The sequence below is a fragment of the Microcaecilia unicolor genome, chromosome 7 (assembly GCF_901765095.1).
Source record: "Microcaecilia unicolor chromosome 7, aMicUni1.1, whole genome shotgun sequence".
Classification (NCBI taxonomy): Eukaryota; Metazoa; Chordata; class Amphibia; order Gymnophiona; family Siphonopidae; genus Microcaecilia; species Microcaecilia unicolor.
In genome coordinates, this window is record NC_044037.1 from 119,672,385 (window position 1) to 119,698,188 (window position 25,804).

At 45.3% G+C, this 25,804-nt stretch overlaps 1 protein-coding gene across 1 annotated transcript in view; it reads left to right on the forward strand.

Annotated features, from left to right (window-relative positions):
* LOC115473918 (septin-4-like) overlaps nucleotides 1-25,804 on the forward strand; it is a 134,340-nt gene that overhangs the window by 31,474 nt on the left and 77,062 nt on the right. Inside the window, exons 4-6 of the mRNA XM_030209123.1 lie at nucleotides 391-477; nucleotides 8,431-8,554; nucleotides 8,880-9,014. Of these exons, the coding sequence (XP_030064983.1) occupies nucleotides 391-477; nucleotides 8,431-8,554; nucleotides 8,880-9,014 (346 nt within the window). The remainder of the gene's footprint in view (nucleotides 1-390; nucleotides 478-8,430; nucleotides 8,555-8,879; nucleotides 9,015-25,804) is intronic.

Sequence of the window (25,804 nt, forward strand, 5' to 3'; positions counted from 1 at the left end):
TCACTAATCCGGAACTGTCACCAGCCCAATGCGGTTGCTGGCAGTAGCGTACGCCATTTCTAACGCTCTGTAAATTTTTTTTCTGTAGTGTGGTGCTAATCCAGCGGTAATCGGGCATCGCTGTGCACTTTCCAGTTACTGTAAGGTTACCGCTGGAGCCCTTACCGGCACCCCTGGCATTCGGGAAAAATGGACCCCGCAGGTACCTTTTATCCCCGCAGTTTAGTAAAAGGACCCCTAAGTTTTTAATACATTTGGTCTTAAGTTTGCTGAACAAACCATAGGTACGTAGCTTTATCTAAAGTCTAACTATTATAACCAGAATCTAATTTGTTTTCTCTCTTTCTTTCTCTCTCTTTGCTTCTCCCCTTTTGTCTCTTTTTCCCCTAGGAGAGTCTGGCCTTGGGAAATCTACTCTGGTGGACAGCCTGTTCCTCACTGACCTGTACAAAACAAGGACCCTACTCAGTGCTCAAGGTGAGACCACAGTTCTCTCTGCTGCATCAGGACAAGAAATTCTATGCTCAGTGTAAAAGTAGTAGCATAGTGAATAAAGAAATAGACTGAGAACCAGGGTAAACCAGGATTAAAATCCATCTTCCTGTTACCTCAGGTACTCACTTAGGACTAGAGCTAATAATGTATGCTATCACGTTATCACGCACTAACTCTGTTAATGTGTGTGTTATTAGTAAAGAGGTCCCATTCCTTAAAGTGGGGCCTGCAGTAAAAGACTGTAAGCTCTTTGAGATGGGGGACATTGCACCTGAATTCTGAAAAATGACATAACACCATCAAGCCTTATTTGAAAAGAGCTCAAACTTCCAAATATATTATTGGTCTGAGCTTTGTAGTACCTGTCCTAGTCCTGGAAAAAAGCAGATTTTCTTTGCAGATCGTCATACTTTATATTAGACAAGTATAATAATTATCTAGAGTTGTTGATCTACATGAGATCACACTGGTCTTTTATTTGAATTAATTCAGTGTAAATGCTTAGGTCTTTTTACCACCTCTCCAAATCTTCATATACCAGTTACCCACAATTTGTAGAGATAAAAGACCGAGGCTGCCGCTTATGAGAAAAATAATTTATTTACTTACCAAGTATAGATACAATTAATATTTTTTCATGGGAGGATAGAACTACTGCATACATATGCTCTCTGTATCTATCGCTCCAACATACTGAACTGAAACAGCTATTTTTATACACTTGTACTTAACAATGATTTACAAGGCTTCAGCAAGTTATCTTACTCAGGATCATCTGGTCTTTTTTCAAAACTATCTGGTTTCCCTCACCTGCTAGACCACATTCTCATGTTTGTTTATGCTTCCTCCTTTCCCAGGCCTGTTTGCCCGTAAGGATATCATATCAGATCATAAGTTCCTGGGCCTTACGATTTATGGCCTTTGCCCTTTGACTGTACTCCAGGGTGCATAACTGTGTTTATTATCTACATCTTCTCCTTTGTCACTTAATGTACTCTCTAAAACTCAAATAGGGAGACATTTTATAACCCTTATTGCACATAAAACAGCATTTTACTCACAGCAGTAAGCACTTTAAAAAATGCCCATGAGTACTCTACACATAAAAGTGCATGTTACCAATGCATGATATATGTAGATTTTCCAGGGGGTGGAGGTTAGGCAGAGTTTGAGATAGTCACATATGTTATAAAATATGTGGAAACTTAGGTGGACCATTTGCAGCTGCCTTAGAGCAGATATAATTGTCTCTGTCAATCTTCTGATATGGAAATTTGATAAAGGTGCATATGGTGCATACGTTGCCTTTATAAAATAATTGATCTACTAAAGAATGCCTGATATCACTATCTGCATATCTATCTTGCATTTCAAAAGGACCTCAGCGGTGACACTCCCCAGCTGAATGGCTCCTCTCTTGCGCTGAGTGCGCTGCGGCGGTCTGCCTGCCCTGTTCCTCCACCACGTATCCGGTTGCGGGTGTCGGTCCAGGCTCACTGTAGTACAGTGATTGTACTACTGTGTAGTGTCTACAGTCTAGCTAGCAAGGTAGAGGGCAGGGCTGGAATAGGATTATAATCCGGCGGATGGTCTCCCAACCCAATTCCTCCTCAGTCATGGTCAGGACAACACAACACAGGTCACAGAGGACAGGAGGAGAAACGAGCAGACAAACTAGAAGAATTGTTATTTTGTAAGGTAATGATTAATTTTATTTTCCAATGCCATTTTCTTATGTACTGACTGTTAAAGAGAGAGACTGGTTCCCAGCAGTGTCCCACTCCTTCCCTGGTCCCCCATCTCCCACATTATATACCGCTTTTATGGGAATATGATTGGCTCCTTATTTTAGGCATAGCTTAAAGTCTATAGTCATTATTGCTTTTTTCTGAAATGACTACTCCTGCTATGCATGCTGGAAATACATGAGTATTTGACGCATCTATCTATATATTTTAATAAAGGCTCCACATTTGGCAGCCTTTTGTAAATTACTGGGGGACTCATAAATGTCTCAATCTGCATCTCAGTTACTATAATGTTTTATGTAAAGTGGGCAGGTCACATGTTTGACTTATGATATGTGGTGCACGGGGTGGGGAGGGCCCTTAAGATTGTTTGCCCTGGGCCTGGCTTTGTCTTTGCGGCCCTGTGAGTCATGTAACATAGTAACATAGTAGATGATGGCAGAAAAAGACCTGCACGGTCCATCCAGTCTGCCCAACAAGCATAGGCGCCCGGTATAAGAGGCTTGGGGAGGCTAAGCCTCCCCAGCCACAGCAGGAAAGAGTTAGACGGCGCCGTGAGTCTCCCTGTTCCCTCCCCTTGTTTACTGACTGCCCCGCGCCATCTTTAATTTACCTGCGTCGGCCCGCCACGTCATTTCAAAGCCCGCCCTGCTGCCTGTCTTCCCTCCCTTTGCGATGTGTTTGTTCGGCAGAGTCCCGCCCTCGAGGAAATGATATCAGAAGGTGGGACTCTGCCGAATGAATCACATCACGAACGGAGGGAAGAATAGAGACAGGCAGCAGGGCGGGCTTTGAAATGACGCGGCGGGCCGACGCTGGGACGCAGGTAAATTAAAGATGGCGCGGGGCAGATAGTAAACGAGGGGAGGGGAAGGGGAGAGGAGAATTGCACTGGCACTGGGTATGCATGGAGGGCAGGGGAAAGAGGAGGGTTGCTGGAATGGGTGGATAGAGGGGATGGCAGGGGAAAGAGGAGGGTTGCTGGAATGGGTGGATAGAGGGGATGGCAGGGGAGAGAGGAGGGTTGCTGGAATGGGTGGATAGAGGAGATGGCAGGGGAGAGAGGAGGGTTGCTGGAATGGGTGGATAGAGGGGATGGCAGGGGAAAGAGGATGGTTGCTGGAATGGGTGGATAGAGGGGATAGCAGAGGAGAGAGGAGGATTGCTGGAATGGGTGGATAGAGGGGATGGAAGGGGAAAGAGGAGGATTGCTGCAATGGGTGGATAGAGGGGATGGCAGGGGAGAGAGGAGGGTTGCTGGACATGGGTGGAGGGGAGGTCAGGGGAGAGGAGATTTGCTGGACATGGGTGGGTGGCTAGAGGGGAGAGGAGGGTTGCTGGACATGGGTGGATGGAGGGAAGGGCAGGGAAGAGAGAGGAGGGTTGCTGGACATGGGTGGCTAGAGGGGAGAAGAGGGTTGCTGGACATGGATGGCGAGACGGGAAGACAGGAAGGAGATGCACATGAATGAAGGGGAGAAATTCTGGACATGCATGGAGGGAAGGGAAGACAGAGGAAGGAGATGAGATGAGGGAAAAGGGGGAAAACCTGCACATCGATGGAAAAAATAGGCAGAAGCTGGATCCACTGGACAGTCAAGTCTGCAGAGGACCCAGCTTTTACTTACGGATGTAAGGCAAGAAATGAAGAAGAAAGGCAGAAAGTAAAGAAATAAATGGAAAGGAAGCCCTGGAACCGGAGTTAAGAGGACAGATAGCAGCAGTATCGGATACTTGGCCAGCATGATCAGAAAAACAAAGTCACCAGACAACAAAGGTAGAAAAGATTATTTTATTTTCATTATAGTGTTTGGAATATGTCCACTTTGAGAATCAGGTGCTCAACATTAAAAGTTTATATTTATTTACTTATTTATGGCATTTTATCCCACATTAAACATGAATTAGGGTGTTTTGTGGCTCTACATGAGAATTGTGATATTATGATCCCTTGTTTCATATTGTTGACGGTCTGCATTTTCCGTGTGGGTGGTATATTGGTGTATTAGGTTCTGCCCAGTGTAATATTTATGGTACAGTAAGGTTCTGAGTGTGTTTTTGCACAAAGTTGTGCATAGTGTTTTGCAGTTGAGCGATTGTGGTTAGTATATGCTTTGAGCAACCACTTTATTCTTTGACATATGATACATAGCTAATATCTAAATTTAATAAAAGGTATTAATTGTGACTTTTATTTTTATTTATTTATTTTTTCTGTGTGTTATCAGACAATTATGGATTTAAGCTCCACCCATGGCCCCACCCCCTAACCCCGCCCTCTTTAGCCTCCCCAAACAGTTGGGCCACCGACCGCCTATGCCAACAAGATAACTCATATTTGCTGCTTTTTGTGTATACCCTACTTTGATTTGTACCTGTGCTCTTCAGGGCACAGACCGTATAAGTCTGCCCAGCACTATCCCCGCCTCCCAACCACCTGCCCCTCCTCCCAACCACCGGCTCTGGCACAGACCGTATAAGTCTGCCCAGCACTATCCTCACCTCCCAACCACCAGCCCTGCCCCCCAACCACCGGCTCTGGCACAGACCGTACAAGTCTGTCCAGCACTATCCCCGCCTCCCAACCACCAGTCCCGCTGCCCACCACCGGCTCTGGCACAGACCGTATAAGTCTGCCCAGCACTATCCCCGCCTCCCAACCACCAGCTCCGCCTCCCGATCTTGACTAAGCTCCTGAGGATCCATTCCTTCAGCACAGGATTCCTTTATGCTTATCCCATGCATGTTTGAATTCCGTTACCGTTTTCATTTCCACCACCTCCCGCGGGAGGGCATTCCAGGCATCCACTACTCTCTCCGTGAAAAAATACTTCCAGACATTTTTCTTGAGTCTGCCCCCCTTCAATCTCATTTCATGTCCTCTCGTTCTACCACCTTCCCATCTCCGGAAAAGGTTCGTTTGCGGATTAATACCTTTCAAATATTTGAACATCTGTATCATATCACCCCTGTTTTTCCTTTCCTCCAGAGTATACATGTTTAGTTCAGCAAGTCTCTCCTCATATGTCTTGTAATGCAAATCCCATACCATTCTCGTAGCTTTTCTTTGCACCGCTTCAATTCTTTTTACATCCTTAACAAGATGCGGCCTCCAAAACTGAACACAATACTCCAGGTGGGGCCTTACCAACGACTTATACAGGGGCATCAACACCCCCTTTCTTCTGCTGGTCACACCTCTCTCTATACAGCCTAACAACCTTCTAGCTACGGCCACCGCCTTGTCACACTGTTTCGTCGCCTTCAAATCCTCAGATACTATCACCCCAAGATCCCTCTCTCCGCCCGTACCTATCAGACTCTCCCCGCCTAACACGTACGTCTCCCGTGGATTTCTATTCCCTAAGTGCATCACTTTGCATTTCTTCGCATTGAATTTTAATTGCCAGACCATTCTTCTAGCTTCCTCAGATCCTTTTTCATGTTTTCCACTCCCTCCGGGGTGTCCACTCTGTTACAGATCTTAGTATCATCCGCAAATAGGCAAACTTTACCTTCTAACCCTTCGGCAATGTCACTCACAAATATATTGAACAAAATCGGCCCCAGCACCGATCCCTGAGGCACTCCACTACTCACCTTTCCCTCCTCCGAGCGAATTCCATTCACCACCACCCTCTGGCGTCTGTCCGTCAACCAGTTCCTAATCCAGTTCACCACTTCAGGTCCTATCTTCAGCCCCTCCAGTTTATTTAAGAGCCTCCTGTGGGGAACCGTGTCAAAAGCTTTGCTGAAATTTAAGTAGATTACGTCCATAGCTCATTGCTGCCACAAACAAAACCCCCTTATGTTTAGCTAAATCCATCTTGCCAATGATTTCTCTTCTTATTTCAGTCAAGATCAGTAGATCAATTATTAAAGTTTGTGTGACACCTGAAAGAGGAATTATTATTGCCACATATAAGTTAGTCTTTGTAAAATAACCAAAACGTATGTGCCTATGTACTTAGTCAGTCTGGGCACCCTGTTCTAAAATTACATTCTCAGTGCATCAAAGTAGGAAAGGCATATATATTGCACCTATTTAATGAAGGCAACATAGGAACATATGTGCCTTTATAAAATAACCTATCTGTATAAAATTATACCTGCAGCAAGGCAGGCATTACACGGTGTGTGTTTGTGCTGGTAAGAATCAGTGCAGATAAATGTATTTCATAAAATAAGCCTGTAAGAGCCAATCATGCCTTTGGCCATCCATTATCCACCCCAGAATGCCTGTGCATTTATTGCATAAAGGTAGACCATATCCCCCAGATTCTATATAGCGTGACCAAAATTGCATGCACAAATCCGGTCATAATCTGGATTTGGATGCACAATTTAATTACTTAAAACACCAATCAGCATCGATAATTGCCACTTAACAAGCAATTATTGACACTTGCTAGGTGTATTCTGTAAAGAAGTGAGCATAAATTCCAATGCATGCTGCCAAAAAGGGAGCATGGCCATGTGCATGGAATGGGCAGACTATGGGTATTCCAAAAATCTATATGCATGGTTATAGAATACACCTGCTTTGCGCCTAATTTAGGTGCCAGTATTTACACCAAGTTTTACTTGGCGTATTCTATAAATCAGCTAAGCATATTCTGTAAACTGCATCTAAATCTAGGCACAGTTTACAGAATATGCCTAGGTGGAAATATTTTCGGCACCAATTTATCAGGCGCCATATAAAGTGCTTAGTTGTAGTTAGATGCAGATTATATTACAATAATGGCATATACGCATGAATGTCTGCACATATACATACATGCCAAAATTCCACCTAAGCTCTATTCTGTAAATACAAATGAACCTCCCCTCCCCCCTCGTGAGGTGGGTTTTGGTAAGAGTAAGAGGCGAGCAGAAATCTTGTTGAAGTGTCTTTTAAAAACACAAACAGGGTTATTCTTTCCGAGTTGATAACTGCCAGTTTGCTTGCCTTAGTGAAAGCTGCCAGGAGTGTGGCTGCTGGTGAACTTTGTCACAGTTTGCAAGAGGAGAGATGGATCCCACATCTCTGCTTGCATGCAAATTTAGACAGATAAGTAGATAGGAGCCTTCCCTCCCCTGGTTTCATGTCCAGCACCATCCCTCCATTCCCTTCCCCCTGCTGCCCCTATTGCCCTACCTCTTCCTGGGCCAATCCAAAAGTGTTTAGGGCTGGTACAGGGGCCTCCACTAGAACCCTGTGCTGAAGGACTACCACATCCTAACCTTATCCCCCCCCCAACCCAAAAGGATGTGTGTCAAAGGCAGAGCAGGACCTGGAATGCTTAAGTGCAGGCCTCTACTAGAAAGCCCCACACCAGCACTAAATACCTTGAAGAGGTAGGGCAATAGTGGTAGCAGCAGGGGGGAGGGAAGGGAGGAGATGCTGGACATGGGACCAGAGGAGGAAAGGGGAAATCAGATACTGGACCTGGGAGGTTAGGGAAGGGAAAAGAAGGGGACATGTTGGACTAGGAGGAATGATAGGGAAACGAAGGAGAGGGATGACATTAAACAAAAGGAGGGTGGTAGAGAAGATGAAGGGAAATGTGGGCTACCTGGGGAATGTAGGAAGAGGAAGGCAGGATAATGGCCACCTAGATGGGGGAGAGGGTTGAGAGAGGAAAGGAGTTGTTGGCTACATGGGGTGAGTGGGAAAAGAAAAAGAAATGCTGGTCACCTTGAAAGGGGGAATGGAGATACTAAATTTATGGGCAGTGGAGAATGCCTTGAGCAACCCTTGGGGATGGAGAGAAGTAGAAAGGAAAAAGAGAGTCCTTGGCCATCTGAAGTAGATAGGAAGGGGAAAGAGGATGCTGGCTATAGGGGGAATAGGGAAGGAAAGGGGAGATTCTGGATTGTGGGAGGCATGGGGGGAGCACATGGGGGGGGGGGGGGAGCCGAAGATTTACCTAGGCTGTCAGATGTCCTTGGGCCAGCCCTATAAACATGTTGAGTGCCTGGATGAGGTGAAGGAAGGAGCTTTTTACATTACATTGTTATAATTTGGGAGTATTTGCCCAATTTTTCTTTCATTACTCTTTTGTAATCCCCATTGAGCTGCACTTGGGTTAAGTGGAATAGAAGTGATCATGTTAGATTAGATTAGATTTTTCAAATCCTCTGTTCATGCCCTTCCATTGCACTTTGTTATGCTGTCACCACTGGGTGATTCCTGTAATTTCAGAGCGTCTCACAAAGACCCTGGAGATCCAGAAGCATGAGGTAGACATTGAGGAGCGAGGGGTCAAGGTGAAGCTGACTGTGGTCGATACACCTGGGTTTGGAGATGCTGTGGATAATTCAGAATGGTGAGATATCAATAGGACTGGCAGACTGAGGGGACAAGAGAGAGGGGGAAAGAGGGATACAAAAGAATGAGACCGAGCTGGAGGAGAAGGAGGAGAGCGAAAGAGAGGGGAACAGGAAATGGCAGGAGCAGAGATGAGAAGAGAAGGAAAGACTAGAGGGAGGAGAGAGGTGCTGGGAAGAACAATAAAGGAATGAGAGAGTGGATAAAGGGTGTAGAGGGAGAAACAAGTGTACAGGGTAAAAGATCCTTCCTATTTCACTAATTGCCTCTTTCTCGCTTCTTCTTCTTCTCTTCCGACATACTTCTCTGTTTCCCCACTATAGCTGGAAGCCTATTGCTGAGTACATCGACCAGCAGTTTGAGCAATACTTCAGAGATGAGAGTGGTCTAAATCGCAAGAACATCCAGGACAGTCGTGTGCACTGCCTCTTGTATTTCATCTCGTCCCTGGGACATGGGTAGGGAGGGGTTTGTCCCCAACAAGAAAACATCATATTTTCTTAACCTGATGTATCCAACTCACTGCCTTCCTTCTCTTTACTTTGTCTTCTTTTTCTTCTCTCTTCACTCTCCTTTCCAAATTTGCACCTCTTACTCTGACTCTTCCCTTCTCTCATTTTATCTTCTTGATCTTTGACTTCTTTATTTTTAGTCTTTCCAACCCGATGGAAGTTGGATTGAATTATAGATAAGAGGTCAAGAATGTTTGTCTGGGGACAAAATAACTCTCTGAAACTGTAAACAGAACAGGATCAAATTTGGCATGCGGATGGGGGGGGGGGGGGGGGAAGACACATCAAGTTTAAAAATGGGTCAGACTGGACTGCGCTTTCAGAGAAATATGCCCCCTAAAATACGGTCCAATGCATTTCCATGGGAGAAACAATTCCAGTTACTGCAGCACGGAAACTTACATACAGTTAACCAAACTGCCCCTACAATCTTCTCTACTTTCCAGGAATGATGCAATCCACTGTGCAAACTGCACAATTGGCATGGGGCAAGCAGCATTTAATAACACTGACTTTCAACTTTGTTTGTAGTCCTACCCCTCAAAACTACTCCACCCAACTAGGCCTCCCATAACTACTCATAATTACCCCCACTAAATCCACTCCTGCCCTTTTTCTCTAAGTCAAAGATATAGAGCTACAAACACACATGGAGGGTTAGAAAGAATTCAATGGGCCACACTCTATATGTTTTCCTATTTTTTTTAGTCTAACATATAATTATTTGTTCCAATTCTAGGTGGCATCCAACTATACTCTATGTAGCTTTGGGGCACCTTCTGAGTGAATTTGATATTAAGATTGAGGCCAATTTGGATAGGAGGAAAGATAACTTTTAAGACTCTGCCTATGTACATTTTTTTTTTTACAACCTCTCTATCGGCAGAAAACTCAGTCACTCTTGGAAAAGATCTTGTTGTCCAATGTGAATGGTTGTTTACGCTGAAAAGGGTTTATACTGAGAAATGTAGCCAGAACTGGTACAGATTCAAGTATTCAGCAGATAATGGGGCACCCTAGGGGTCACTCCAATGGACGTCACATGAAAGGTCCCAGGTATACATCTCACCCGTATCCCCTTATTTTGTATGGTGAGCCCTCCAAAACCCATCAAAAACTTACTGTACCAAACTATACACCACTACAATAGCCCTTATGGCTGCAGGTGTCACCTATATGTGGGTACAGTAGGTTTTTGGTGGGTTTTGGGTGGCTGACAATTTCCACAAGTCTAACAGGGTGGATTATGGGCCTGGATCCCCTTTTCCACAGTGCACTGCACCGATCACAAGGCTACTTCAGGGACCTGCTTGCTGCTCTAATAGAAATGGCCATAACATCTGAAGCTGTCATAGAGACCAGTATGTACTATTTCTTTCACATTTTGGGGGGCTGGGAGGGGTCACTGACCACTGGGGAAGGAAGGGGGAGGGTCGTGCCTTAATTCCTCCAGTGGTCCTCTGGTCATTTAGGGCACCTTTTTGTGGCTTAGCCGTTATTAAAACAGGTCCAGCTTTCTGGAGATTTGGAGACCGTACATCCAAACCCTGGCGCCGCGTGCGCGAAGCTTAATATTAAACAGCCTATAAAAGAATTGTGTGGTTTTTTTTTTGTTTTTTTTTTCAATTAAATGAGGGAACAGAGGGATTTACTTAATGGGTGGTGCAGACGAGCGAGGGGTGAGCAGGGAATACCGCCCCCCGATTCGTGGGCAGATCTTTGTCCCAGGGTACCCCATTAACGGTCCTAAGAGGAAAAGGACCAGGGCGAACAAAAGGCCAGGAGATTATGGATAATGGGATTACCCTGGAAAAGCTAACTGCACAATGGGCTGCGTAAATACTTATTAAGCTTAAAGGGTGAAGGAGAAGGGAGATTGGGGAATGAAGGTTAAAAGGCTAGATATGGTACATAAAGGTTAGTGGGTTGTTTGTAGGAGGGGGGGGGGGCGGAGTGGGGGGGAGGAAGGGGGGGAGGAGGGGGGAAACAGATAAACTATTGATGATGGCATTTTTGATGGTTGCATATAAGTTTATGATGTTGTTTCAAGGACACTTGTTAAATTTTACGTTTGGCCAAGTATTGTATCATCAATAAAAACCGTTAAAACATAAAACAGGTCCAGCTCAAAATGTCTAGCTTTTAGCCCTAAAAGTTTTTGCTTTGTTTCATTATGGCAGAAAAACAAATTGTTAGGAATTCCAATTGTTAGGAACGCCCAAATCCCTCCTCCAACACACTCCCGACATGCTTCCTTGTGATTTGGACGCACTTCACATGAGCTGCATAGGAAAACCTCTTAAAATGGGTTTAGAAAATAGTGATTTGGATGTTTTGGGGAAAGAAAAACCATCAAAATGCCAGTTTGTGACGCTTTTTGGACGTTTTTCTCTTTTGAAAATGAGCCCCATAGGGAGACAAAGAATCCTGTATGCATTTTTGGGTATCAGAAGCTCATTTTCTAAAGCTGAGAATACATAATTCAGAGCTTCCCAAACTGTGGGATTGGGTCACAAATCCTGCTTTGGGGGTCACGACCTAGGTGGGCTCTCCATAGGTAAGTCATTATTCTGCACCTCCAGGGAGGTCACACAGTTTTATTTGACTTCAATCATGGGGTCACAGGCACAAAAAGATTGGGAAGCAATGACTTAGTTAAACAAGTCAGTCTTTTACACTTGTATGAGCACAACAAATTTTTACAGTAATCCATTTTTAAGCATTACAGGGGCCGATATTCAGCCGGCGGGAGGCAGGCCACATAAGTGCTGCGATGGGCGCTGACACCGGATATTCAATGCTGTGTTGTTTCCAGTGAATGTAGTTGAATATTTGGTTTCATTGTTGGCTGCCGGAACTTAAACCGCTATTCAGCACTAACCGGTTAAGCTCCTAGTGGTTAAAGATAGGACTGCTATTTATGCGTTCTTAACTGCTTAACTCAGTTTTGAATATCGGTGTGAACCGGCTCTGACGCATGATATAGCTGGTTAGCTGCTGTGCACTAACTGTAAATATTCAGTAGAGATAACCGGCTACCTCCCGCTGATTATAAGCAGTTAATAGGCTAAGTGCTATTTAAGCGGCTAGGAACCATTCCTGGCCAGTTAAATTGCGTGAATATTGGGGGGTAACTCTTTAAGTAAGGTCAGTGGAAGAATGAGTATTAGTGAACCTTCAGCTTTGTGGTCACTTCAATTAACACCCAAGACTCTAGCATTTGATAATCCAACAGAACAGTTATAATAATCACCTCAACAGTACCCCTCCCATAATGAACAAAACACTCTAGTGGGAACAAGAGAGTGTCAGGGAAGGTGATCACACCAGGCAGCAGCATCTAGCATGTTATGAACAGGCCAAGGCTCCAAACAATGACATGAGCAGCCCAAGTCACTATAATTCTAAAGAAGGAAAACATTTTTTTTAATTGTTGTTTTTCGGGGAAAAACATCTCAATGGAAACAAGAGCACCTAGAGTCGCACTAGCAACATTACAGCAGAGCAGGCAGTGACTCAGTGAGTGGCTCTAGAAACAATAGCCTAGTGGCTAGAGCAGTGCGCTGAGAACCAGGAAAGCTAGTCAAGTCAATTTCACCCTCCACCCACCCTCTAGTACAAACCAGAAATACCAAGGGTAGACTGCCCCAAAAGTGAGATTTACAGGCAATGGGCTAGATTCTGTAAATTGCACCTAAAAACACTTAAGCATTATTCTATAAGCCTCGCCTAAAGTTAGGCATGGTTTATATCGCTTAAGTACTGGGGTCGTGCGTAATTTTAGGCATGTTCATTTGCACCAACGAAAATGTGGTGCAAATATCTGCACTTAAATTTTACACACATAACCCTTATTGCCCACTGACAAAGACATGAGCAGCCCATAATTGAAGGGTAGGTTATTGGTAACAGTGAGAGATAGCACATCACAAATTAAATCCGGAAAATCACATTGTGGAAAGTATATGAATTTATTTGCATTCTGCAGAGGGAATAAGTATTTGATCCCCCACCAACCAGTAAGAGATCTGGCCCCTACAGACCAGGTAGATGCTCCAAATCAACTCGTTACCTGCATGACAGACAGCTGTCGGCAATGGTCACCTGTATGAAAGACACCTGTCCACAGACTCAGTGAATCAGTCAGACTCTAACCTCTACAAAATGGCCAAGAGCAAGGAGCTGTCTAAGGATGTCAGGGACAAGATCATACACCTGCACAAGGCTGGAATGGGCTACAAAACCATCAGTAAGACGCTGGGCGAGAAGGAGACAACTGTTGGTGCCATAGTAAGAAAATGGAAGAAGTACAAAATGACTGTCAATCGACAAAGATCTGGGGCTCCACGCAAAATCTCACCTCGTGGGGTATCCTTGATCATGAGGAAGGTTAGAAATCAGCCTACAACTACAAGGGGGGAACTTGTCAATGATCTCAAGGCAGCTGGGACCACTGTCACCACGAAAACCATTGGTAACACATTACGACATAACGGATTGCAATCCTGCAGTGCCCGCAAGGTCCCCCTGCTCCGGAAGGCACATGTGACGGCCCGTCTGAAGTTTGCCAGTGAACACCTGGATGATGCCGAGAGTGATTGGGAGAAGGTGCTGTGGTCAGATGAGACAAAAATTGAGCTCTTTGGCATGAACTCAACTCGCCGTGTTTGGAGGAAGAGAAATGCTGCCTATGACCCAAAGAACACCGTCCCCACTGTCAAGCATGGAGGTGGAAATGTTATGTTTTGGGGGTGTTTCTCTGCTAAGGGCACAGGACTACTTCACCGCATCAATGGGAGAATGGATGGGGCCATGTACCGTACAATTCTGAGTGACAACCTCCTTCCCTCCGCCAGGGCCTTAAAAATGGGTCGTGGCTGGGTCTTCCAGCACGACAATGACCCAAAACATACAGCCAAGGCAACAAAGGAGTGGCTCAGGAAGAAGCACATTAGGGTCATGGAGTGGCCTAGCCAGTCACCAGACCTTAATCCCATTGAAAACTTATGGAGGGAGCTGAAGCTGCGAGTTGCCAAGCGACAGCCCAGAACTCTTAATGATTTAGAGATGATCTGCAAAGAGGAGTGGACCAAAATTCCTCCTGACATGTGTGCAAACCTCATCATCAACTACAGAAGACGTCTGACCGCTGTGCTTGCCAACAAGGGTTTTGCCACCAAGTATTAGGTCTTGTTTGCCAGAGGGATTAAATACTTATTTCCCTCTGCAGAATGCAAATAAATTCATATACTTTCCACAATGTGATTTTCCGGATTTAATTTGTGATGTGCTATCTCTCACTGTTACCAATAACCTACCCTTCAATTATGGGCTGCTCATGTCTTTGTCAGTGGGCAAACTTACAAAATCAGCAAGGGATCAAATACTTATTTCCACCACTGTATATTGTACACGCAAATTAGGCATGTGCCCAAATTTGTGCATGCAATTCTTGGCAACTTTTATAAAATCAGGGAATGTGTTTGAGGTATAAATTTAGGAAGTTTTAACTTTCAAAAGGGCTTCACAAATGAAACAAGCAAAAGATAATAGCTTTCTTTGATGCCTCTGAGAGGATATAGACAAAATGGAGACAGTATTTGGGCAATTTTCAAGAAAATTTCCCTATGTAACTAAATAACTGGGTAAATTCCCCAGCCTGGGCCTTAGCTATAAAAGACCTGGAGCAAAAAAGTAGATGCTAAGAAAACAGATGCAACTTATGCACCTATATACCTTCCTTGCCTAAGCACCCTGTGGTAAAATTGCCTTCCCTATCTCCTTTTGCTCCAGGGTACTCACTTAGATTGCAAACATTTTGAGGGAAAGGCTTATTACACCTTAAATTTTGTTATAACTGATCTTGAGCTAAAATTGGAAATGCGGGGGTTGATATTCAGCCAGCAGTGCTCAGCATTTTGTTGACAGACATAGAGGGGCATAATCGAACACAAACGCCCATCTCCATGGGCGCCTATCTCCGAGGACGGATACGTGAAGAGGCGGGACACCGTATTTTCGAAAAAGATGGGCATCCATCTTTTGTTTCGATAATACGGTTTGTGCCGGTCAAATGCATCGCATTTGGGCGGATTTGAGCTGGGCGGTATCGGTTTTCAGCGATAATGGAAACTGAAGGCGCCCAGCTCAAAAATGAACAAATCCAAGGCATTTGGTCATGGGAGGGGCCAGGAATCGTAGTGCACTAGTCCCCCTCACATGCCAGGGCACCCTAGGGGCACTTGTAAAAAGTAAAAAATTTTTTTTAAATACCTCCCAGGTGCATAGCTCCCTTCCCTTGGGTGCTGAGCCCCCCCAAATCCCCCCCCCCCAAAACCTACTGCCCACAACTCTATACCATTACCATAGCACTTATGGCTGAAGGGGGGCACCTAGATGTGGGTACAGTGGGTTTTAGGGGCAGTTTGGAGCGCTCCCATTTAGCAGCATAAGTGTAACAGGTAGGGGGGGATGGGCCTGGGTCCACCTGCCTGAAGTCCAATGCACCCAATAACAACTGCTCCAGGGACCTGCATACTGCTGTGATGGAGCTGAGTATGACATTTGAGGCTGGCATACAGGCTGGGAAAAAAGTTTTTAAAGTTCTTTGTTTTTGGTGAGAGGGGTTAGTGACCACTGGGGGAGTCAGGGGAGGTCATCCCCGATTCCCTCCGGTGCTCATCTGGGCAGTTGGGGCACTTTTTGGAGACTTGTTTGTGACAAAAAAGGGTCCAAAAAAAGTGACCCAAATTCTTGCTTCTGGCGACCTTTTTTTTCCCATTATCGGCCGAATGCACCCATCTCTCCTCGGCCGATAAACACGCCCCAGTCCCGCCTTCACCACGTCTCTGACATGCCCCCATCAACTTTGTTCGTTCCCGCGACAGAGTGCAGTTGGAGGTGCCCAAAATCGGCATTCTATTATACCGATTTGGGCGCCCATGAGAGAAAGGCGCCCATCACCCGATTCGGGTCGAAATATGGGCGTTTTTCTCTTTTGAAAATAAGCTGGTTAGCATTATCCTGGATATTCAACACCAGGCCTTGCCTGGGCTTTAATATTGAATATCCGTTTTTGCGGAGCCAGCTAATGCATAGTGTGATATTCAGCACTTAACCAGCTATGGGTTACCCCATAAAGATAGGACTGGTTTTTATGCAGTCCCATTTATACAGTTAACCTGGCTGGTTAGTGCTGAATATCGTCACTTAAATGGCCAAGTGTCAACTCTGTCCCCGGAATGCCCCCAAAATGACTGGCTTGCAGATCGGCGCTAACCGATTATTTTCAGCAGTGCTAACTGATTAAGTACCACTGAAAATGACCAGAAAACCCTGAACAGGGGATTTAACCAGCCAGGAGACATTTCTGGCCAGTTAAATTGCTTTGAATATTGACCCCCGTGGTCTTTAAAATAATAATTATTGCAAACTTATTTTATAAACTATGAAATCATCTGATGGACATTGTCATTTTTGATCAAATCTGCAACCCTGAGTCAGAGACAATATCAGAGTTTCGTGTGGTTTCTGTCCCTTATAAATTTCTTTACCGAACTCAATAGTTTCACCAGCTTTGGTTACAGAAATGTCTGGACCTATGGTGTTGCATATTTCAAAAATTGCAATTGGATTGGATTTATTAATTTGATATACCACAATTTACATCAGTGTCTGAGTGGTTTACAATAATTAAACACATACTGTATATATAAAATATAATACAATCCTACTTCTAAAAACAGCTAAAAATAATATAATCCCTAAAATACATATATATCATATAGACTCACTTAGAATACATATGCATCTTATGGACCTTAATTGTGAATAATATTGTTGAAATAAAGTCTTCAAAAGTTTTCGAAAAGCATAATAGGAAGAAATTTCAAGAAAACTATCCAGCCAAAAGTTCCATAAAAAAGGTCTAACATATGAAAAAGCCCACTTCCTGGTTGATGACAGCTTGATAACATCAAGTCTGGGTAGTTGAAGAAGTCCTTTTTGTGAAGAGCTCAATGCCCGCAGGGAAGAATATCTAGATATTTTCCTGGAGAGATATGTAGGGTGGCTTTAGGCACCCAACTAACTGCAGCTAAATTCTATCCAGACCTCTGACAATTGTATCACATAACAGGGAGGAATATTATATGTGTGGAATCCCATTTTACATCTAATATAATAATTTGCTCCTCCAACGTTCCAATGAGGCTACCTGCGATCGTAACCACCTCTTGATGTCACTGGCCCGCGTCAGGAGATGTTATTACTTCTAGCAGGGAGGTGGGAAGCGCACGAGAAAGGGCAGAGACGTTGCTCTTGAGGAGCCGCTTCAGATCTTTAGCGGACCAGTGACAGCTGAACAGTAGCGGGAGGCGGGAAGCATGCGAGAAAGGGCAGAGACGTTGCTCTCAGGCACAGACATTGCTCTCCAGGAGCCGTTTCAGATCTTTAGCGGACCAGTGACAGCTGAACGGTAGCGGAGCCACGGCAGCGGAAAAAAAGAAGAGCGGGAGTCGCTTCAGCACTCCAAAGACACTGACAGCTGAACGGAAGTGGAAAAAAAGAAGACTGGCAGCTGCGGGAGCTGCTTCAGCTCTTGAACGCCACTGAGAGCTGAACTACAGCGGCCAAAAATGGTAACCCACAAAAAGAAAACTCACACACACTCTCTCTGGAGGCTGGGATGGGGACAGAGAAAGGAAAGAATAGAAAAGCAGATTGGGGATTGGGGGAACAGCAGTGATTGATTGGGAGGATGGAGATGGAGACTTGGACATTGGCTGAAAAAGGTGAGCAGGTAGTGAGCTAATGGAAGGCAGGATGGGGAGCTACAAGGAAAAGGATGATGCTGCTTCCCCGCTCTGTCCGCCACCGGGCCGGGCCCCCTGCATTGAAATTGCAGTCTCACCTCCGTGAAAGCAGCGCTGCAGGTAGCAGAACGCCTCCCTTCGGCCCTCCTTCCCTTCTTGCATCTCGCCCTCGCAGAAGTTGCGTCAGATGAGGGCAGGACACAGGGAGGAAAGGAGGCCCAAAGGGAGGCATTCAGGACATTCAAAATTTGGACGTTTCTGTGACGGGGCAGTTGAGGACGTCCAAATTTTGGACGTTTCTGCAATGGGCAGTTAAGGACATCCAAAATTGGATGTTTTTATGAGAAAGATGTCTTTCTTATAGAAACATCTAATTTGGATGTCCTTAATTGCCCACTACAGAAACGTCCAAATTTTGGACGTCCTCAACTGCCACGTCGCTATACTTCCAACACCCCCTAGAAATTTGGCCGTCCCTGCAACTGATGGGAAAAGGGGGAAGGGAGGGAGGGGGGACACTGGAACTGGGAGGGAGGGAGGGAGGGGACCCTGAAACTCGGAGAGAAGGGAGGGAGAGACCCTGAAACTCGGAGGAAAGAAGGAAGGGGACCCTGAAACTCAGAGGGAGGGAGGGGACTGTGAAACTCGGAGGGAGGGGGACGACCCTGGAACTCGGAGGGAGGGAGGGGACGACCCTGGAACTCGGAGGAAGGGAGGGGGGACGACCCTGGAACGCGGAGGAACGGAGGGATGGAGGGAGGGGTACGACGACCCTGGAACAAAGAGGGAGGGGGGACACTGGAACTGGGAGGGAGGGGGAGCCTTGCACACACTCTCAATCTCACACACACACTCTCTCTCTCACAGACACACTCGCACCCAGTCTCACTCTCTCTCTGTCACACACACACACTTGCACATTCACTCTCTCTCACACAGTCACTCTCACATACACTCTCTCAAACATACACACTCCGAGGAAAACCTTGCTAGTGCCCGTTTCATTTCTTTGAGAAATGGGCCTTTTTTACTAGTAGAACATAAACATTGGAATTGAGACATCCAGGTTGTAATACGTTCAGTTCTGGTGGTATTTTACAAAAGAATCTGCCAACATAGAGCTTTTGCTAAAATAAATACAGGAGTGATAACTGTAGGAGTGTACATGTATTGGCCGGTATGTGCTGTGGAAGTATCCTTTTCCGAAGAGAAACGGGAAAAATCAACAGGGGAAATGCAACAACTTCCATGTGTATATAACAACACATACATGTGTAAGATAGCATTTTGCAACTTCCATGTGTAAGTGTCGGTATTTACAGGCATATGGCTATGTCAGCAAACCTGTTTGAGTGAAAGTTGTTAATTCATTCATTCATTCATTCATTCACTTTCTATACTGCCCTAACTGTCAGACCAGGGCAGTGTACAGACTAAAAAATTACAAATAAATAGTAGGAAAGGAACTACAATTTTGGATAGGAAAGAAATCTCATACATTCAAACAAAGTCAAGTTAAAAGGAAAAGGAAGGTAGGTAGGTAAGTAGGTCATCATGCACGGAAGGGGGAAGAAATAGAAGGGAACAAGGGGAAAGTCAAACCCTGACAGATGGACATCACCCCTCTATACAGGACGAAAAGCAAGGGTAAAAAGCCAGGTTTTCAAAGCAATCTTAAATTGTTTCAGTGATGATTCTGCATGTATGGCTAAAGGCATTGTATTCCAAAGGAATGGTGAAGCGAACAAGAAAGTTCTGTGTCTGGTGGATTCAAAAATAGCCTGTTTGGGGCCTGGGAGAACCAGGTGATGTTCATTCGAAGAGGCCACAATCTTTATTTATTATAATTTTGGAGGTGGAAATAAGCAATTGGGGATTAAAGAGAATAACTCCCTTAATACTTCCTGCAAATGGCTGATTCAATTAAGCATTTTGCAAAGAGCAGTAGCAAATCCCAATGTGGGAATATTAGGTCATACACATGCATTCTCTTTAAGTATAGGGAACAAATGTGTAGATTTTTGACCTGCCAATGCCACAACCAAATCATGTGCCCAACATGCCTCATTGCAATTTCTATGTACTGTGGACATTCACATATAAGTTGAGCCCTTTGTCAAATCACCATTTTCATATGGCTGTTGTTTCCAAGTGTAAGTGCTGGAATTTCGATGTGGAAATTGTAGAAGCCAAGCAGTGGTGTGCTGGTAAATTTTTAACAACAGGCTCTTTCTCTGGGCATAGCCAGCCCTGCAATTTGGGTGGAGGTGGACCCAGGGGTGGACTGGGGGGGGGGGGGGGGGGAACACACTTCTCTCCCCCCTCCCCCGTGCAGGCACGTTAGGCATTCCTTTGCTGGCAGGGATGCTGAGCCCCGCAACCTAATAAATGGACTGCCGCTGCTCCCCACTGCTTGTTTCTGGCTCTGTGCAGAAGAAAAAGCTTTTATTCTATGCCATAGGGAAAATAAAGATGCCTGTTTCTTCACCAGCTCCTTTCTCTTAGTAAAGTTTGTCAAGCTCAGTCTAGTACAAATACAGTCTTTGTGCTTCTCTCTGTACCATTTCATAACATACTTAGTATTCTTTTCCAGGGCTGGCTCCTAGCCTAGCCCAACCCAGGGTCCATTAAGATATTCTCCTGGTTTCCCTCTAAGTACAACCCATCAAGTATTTCCTGACTGTAATTCAGGTGTCTCCTACCTTGGACACGCTATGATTCTTTTGAGGAACTCTTTCCTCCTTAACCTTTTCTCTAGGCTTCTGTATCGAGCCTCTTGCTCGCTTGCTTGCTCTCCTTGGCCCTGCAGCTGAAACCTCTGTATCAGGGCCTCCTGCTCTCTCTTTCTCCTTGGGACCTCTGTATCAGGGCCTCTTGCTCACTCTCTACTTGGAACCTCTGTATCAGGGCCTCTTGCTCGCTCTCTTTCTCCTTGGGACTTCTGTATCGGGGCCGCTTGCTCACTCTCTTTCTCCTTGGGATCTCTGTATTGGGGCCTCTTGTTTGCTCTCTTTCTCCTCGGGATCTCTGTATTGGGGCCTCTTGTTTGCTCTCTTTCTCCTCAGGACCTCTGTATTGGGGCCTCTTGTTTGCTCTCTTTCTCCTTGGGACCTCTGTATCGGGGCCTCTTACTCGCTCTTTTCTCCTTGGGACCTCTGTATCGGGGCCTCTTGCTCGCTCTCTTTCTCCTCAGAACCTCTGTATCAGGGCCTCTTGCTTACGTTCTTTCTCTTTGAGACCTCTGTATTGGGGCCTCTTTGATCTGTACTCTACTGGGTTGAGCATTTGCCACTATCTGGGGCACTCCACCCAGGGGTTGGAGGGTAGTACTCACTAGAGTATCTCGGACTCCAACCGCCATCCGGGGACCACCAACCTGTCCTTGTGCCAAACCCAGAGACCCATCCCAGACAGGCACTGTGCCCATTACTATCATGTGGACAGGGCACATTAAGCAAAGTAGCCATTGGGCCCCGTTACACCAATGGCCTTGCATCATCTCCTACCTTGGACACACTGAGAGGCTTTTTCGAAAGGGACGTCCAAGTTTTGATGAGGACGTCCTTGCAAAACATCCGCATCCAGGGGCGGGGAAACCCGTATTTTCGAAACAAGATGGAGGTCCATCTTTCGTTTCGATAAAACGGTCAGGGACGCCCAAATCCTGAAATTTGATCGTCTTTAGAAATGGTCGTCCCTAGACTTGCTCGTTTCTGATTTTCAGTGATAATTGAAACCAAGGATGTCCATCTCAGAAACAACCAAATGCAAGCCATTTGGTCGTGGGAGGAGCCAGCATTTGTACTGCACTGGTCCCCCTGACATGCCAGGACAGCAACCGGGCATCCAAGGGGGCACTGCAGTGGACTTCATAAATTGCTCCCAGGTACATAGCTCCCTTACCTTATGTGCTGAGCCCCTTCGAACCCCCCCCCCCAAAACCCACTATCCCCAACTATACACCACTACAATAGCCCTTGCGGGTGAAGGGGGACAACTAGATATGGGTACAGTGGGTTTGTGATGGGTTTTTGAGGGCTCGCTGTTTCCTCCACAAATGTAACAGGTGGGGGGGGGATGGGCCTGGGTCTGCCTGCCTGAAGTGTACTGCACCCACTAAAACTGCTCCAGGGACCTGCATATTGCTGTGATGGACCTGAGTATGACATCTGAGGCTGGCAATCAATATTTTGAAAGCTGTTTTTTGAGGGTGGGAGGGGATTAGTGACCACTGGGGGAGTAAGGGAGGTCATCCCTGATTCTCTCCGGTGGTCATCTGGTCATTTTGGGCACCTTTCTGTGCCTTGGTTGTAAGAAAAACACGACCAGGTAAAGTCGTCCAAGTGTTCGTCAGGGTCGTCCTTGTTTCTTTCAATTATGGGTCAAGGACATCCAAGTGTTAGGCACACCCAAGTCCCGCCTTCACTACGCCTCCGACACGCCCCCTTGAACTTTGGCCGTCCCTGCGACGGAAAGCAGTTGGAGACGTCCAAAATCGGCTTTCGATTATACCGATTTGGACAACCCTGTGAGAAGGACGTCCATCTTCCAATTTATGTTGAAAGATAGGTGTCCTTCTCTTTCGAAAATGAGCCCCTAAGTATTCCATTAGTTGTTGTGCTACTGGTCCTAATGAACATAAACATAAGAATAGCCATACTGGGTCAGACCAATGGTCCATCCAGCCCAGTATCCTGTTTCCAACAGTGGCCAATCCAGGTCACAAGTACCTGGCAGAAACCCAGATTGTGGCATACATACAGTGGGGGAAATAAGTATTTGATCCCTTGCTGATTTTGTAAGTTTGCCCACTGACAAAGACATGAGCAGCCCATAATTGAAGGGTAGGTTATTGGTAACAGTGAGAGATAGCACATCACAAATTAAATCCGGAAAATCACATTGTGGAAAGTATATGAATTTATTTGCATTCTGCAGAGGGAAATAAGTATTTGATCCCCCACCAACCAGTAAGAGATCTGGCCCCTACAGACCAGGTAGATGCTCCAAATCAACTCGTTACCTGCATGACAGACAGCTGTCGGCAATGGTCACCTGTATGAAAGACACCTGTCCACAGACTCAGTGAATCAGTCAGACTCTAACCTCTACAAAATGGCCAAGAGCAAGGAGCTGTCTAAGGATGTCAGGGACAAGATCATACACCTGCACAAGGCTGGAATGGGCTACAAAACCATCAGTAAGACGCTGGGCGAGAAGGAGACAACTGTTGGTGCCATAGTAAGAAAATGGAAGAAGTACAAAATGACTGTCAATCGACAAAGATCTGGGGCTCCACGCAAAATCTCACCTCGTGGGGTATCCTTGATCATGAGGAAGGTTAGAAATCAGCCTACAACTACAAGGGGGGAACTTGTCAATGATCTCAAGGCAGCTGGGACCACTGTCACCACGAAAACCATTGGTAACACATTACGACATAACGGATTGCAATCCTGCAGTGCCCGCAAGGTCCCCCTGCTCCGGAAGGCACATGTGACGGCCCGTCTGAAGTTTGCCAGTGAACACCTGGATGATGCCGAGAGTGATTGGGAGAAGGTGCTGTGGTCAGATGAGACAAAAATTGAGCTCTTTGGCATGAACTCAACTCGCTGTGTTTGGAGGAAGAGAAATGCTGCCTATGACCCAAAGAACACCGTCCCCACTGTCAAGCATGGAGGTGGAAATGTTATATTTTGGGGGTGTTTCTCTGCTAAGGGCACAGGACTACTTCACCGCATCAATGGGAGAATGGATGGGGCCATGTACTGTACAATTCTGAGTGACAACCTCCTTCCCTCCGCCAGGGCCTTAAAAATGGGTCGTGGCTGGGTCTTCCAGCACGACAATGACCCAAAACATACAGCCAAGGCAACAAAGGAGTGGCTCAGGAAGAAGCACATTAGGGTCATGGAGTGGCCTAGCCAGTCACCAGACCTTAATCCCATTGAAAACTTATGGAGGGAGCTGAAGCTGCGAGTTGCCAAGCGACAGCCCAGAACTCTTAATGATTTAGAGATGATCTGCAAAGAGGAGTGGACCAAAATTCCTCCTGACATGTGTGCAAACCTCATCATCAACTACAGAAGACGTCTGACCGCTGTGCTTGCCAACAAGGATTTTGCCACCAAGTATTAGGTCTTGTTTGCCAGAGGGATCAAATACTTATTTCCCTCTGCAGAATGCAAATAAATTCATATACTTTCCACAATGTGATTTTCCGGATTTAATTTGTGATGTGCTATCTCTCACTGTTACCAATAACCTACCCTTCAATTATGGGCTGCTCATGTCTTTGTCAGTGGGCAAACTTACAAAATCAGCAAGGGATCAAATACTTATTTCCCCCACTGTAAGTACATAAGTATTGCCATACTGGGAAAAACCAAAGGTCCATCAAGCCCAGCATCCTGTTTCCAACAGTGACCAATCCAGGTCACAAATACCTGGCAAGATCCCGAAAAAGTACAAAACATTTTATACTGCTTATCCCAGAAACAGTGGATTTTCCCCAAGTCCATTTAATAATGGTCTATGGACTTTTTCTTTAGGAAGCTGTCCAAATCTTTTTTGAACTCCGCTATGCTAACCGCCTTTACCACATTCTCTGGCAACGAATTCCAGAGTTTAATTACACGTTGAGTAAAGAAACATTTTCTCCGATTCATTTTAAATTTACTACATTGTAGCTTCATCGCATGCCCCCTAGTCCTAGTATTTTTGGAAAGCATAAACAGACGCTTCACATCTACCCGTACAACTCCACTCATTATTTTAAAGACCTGTATCATATCTCCCCTCAGCTGCCTTTTCTCCAAGCTGAAGAGCCCTAGCCGCTTTAGCCTTTCCTCATAGGGAAGTCGTCCTAGCCACTTTAGCCTTTCCTCATAGGGAAGTCGTCCCATCCCCTTTATCATTTTCGTCGCCCTTCTCTGCACCTTTTCTAATTCCACTAAAATCTTTTTTGAGATGCGGCAACCAGAATTGAACACAATATTCGAGGTGCGGTCTCACCATGGAGCGATACAAAGGCATTATAACATCCTCATTTTTGTTTTCCATTCCTTTCCTAATAATACCTAACATTCTATTTGCTTTCTTAGCCGCACCAGCACACTGAGCAGAAGGTTTCAACGTATCATCAACGACGACACCTAGATCCCTTTCTTGGTCCGTGACTCCTAACGTGGAACCTTGCATGATGTAGCTATAATTCAGGTTCCTCTTTCCCACATGCATCACTTTGCACTTGCTCACATTAAACATCATCTGCCATTTAGATGCCCAGTCTCCCAGTCTCGTAAGGTACTCTTGTAATTTTTCACAATCCTCCTGTGATTTAATGACTTTGAATAACTTTGTGTCATCAGCAAATTTAATTACCTCACTAGGTACTCCCATCTCTAGTCATTTATAAATATGTTAAAAAGCAGCAGTCCCAGCACAGACCCCTGGGGAACCCCACTAACTACCCTTCTCCATTGAGAATACTGACCATTTAACCCTACTCTCTGTTTTCTATCTTTTAACCACTTTTTAATCCACAATAGAACACTACCTCCTATCCCATGACTCTCCAATTTCCTCTGGAGTCTTTCATGAGGTACTTTGTCAAACGCCTTCTGAAAATCCAGATACACAATATTAACCGGCTCACCTTTATCCACATGTTTGTTCACCCCTTCAAAGAAATGTAGTAGATTGGTGAGGCAAGATTTCCCTTCACTAAATCCATGTTGACTTTGACTCATTAATCCATGCTTTTGAATATGCTCTGACGTCACTACCACGTCAGACTCACCGGTCTATAATTTCCTGGATCTCCTCTGGAACCTTTTTAAAAAATCGTTTTGGTCATTAATTAATTTTATTTTTTTATTTGTTACATTTGTATCCCACATTTTCTCACCTATTTGTAGGCTC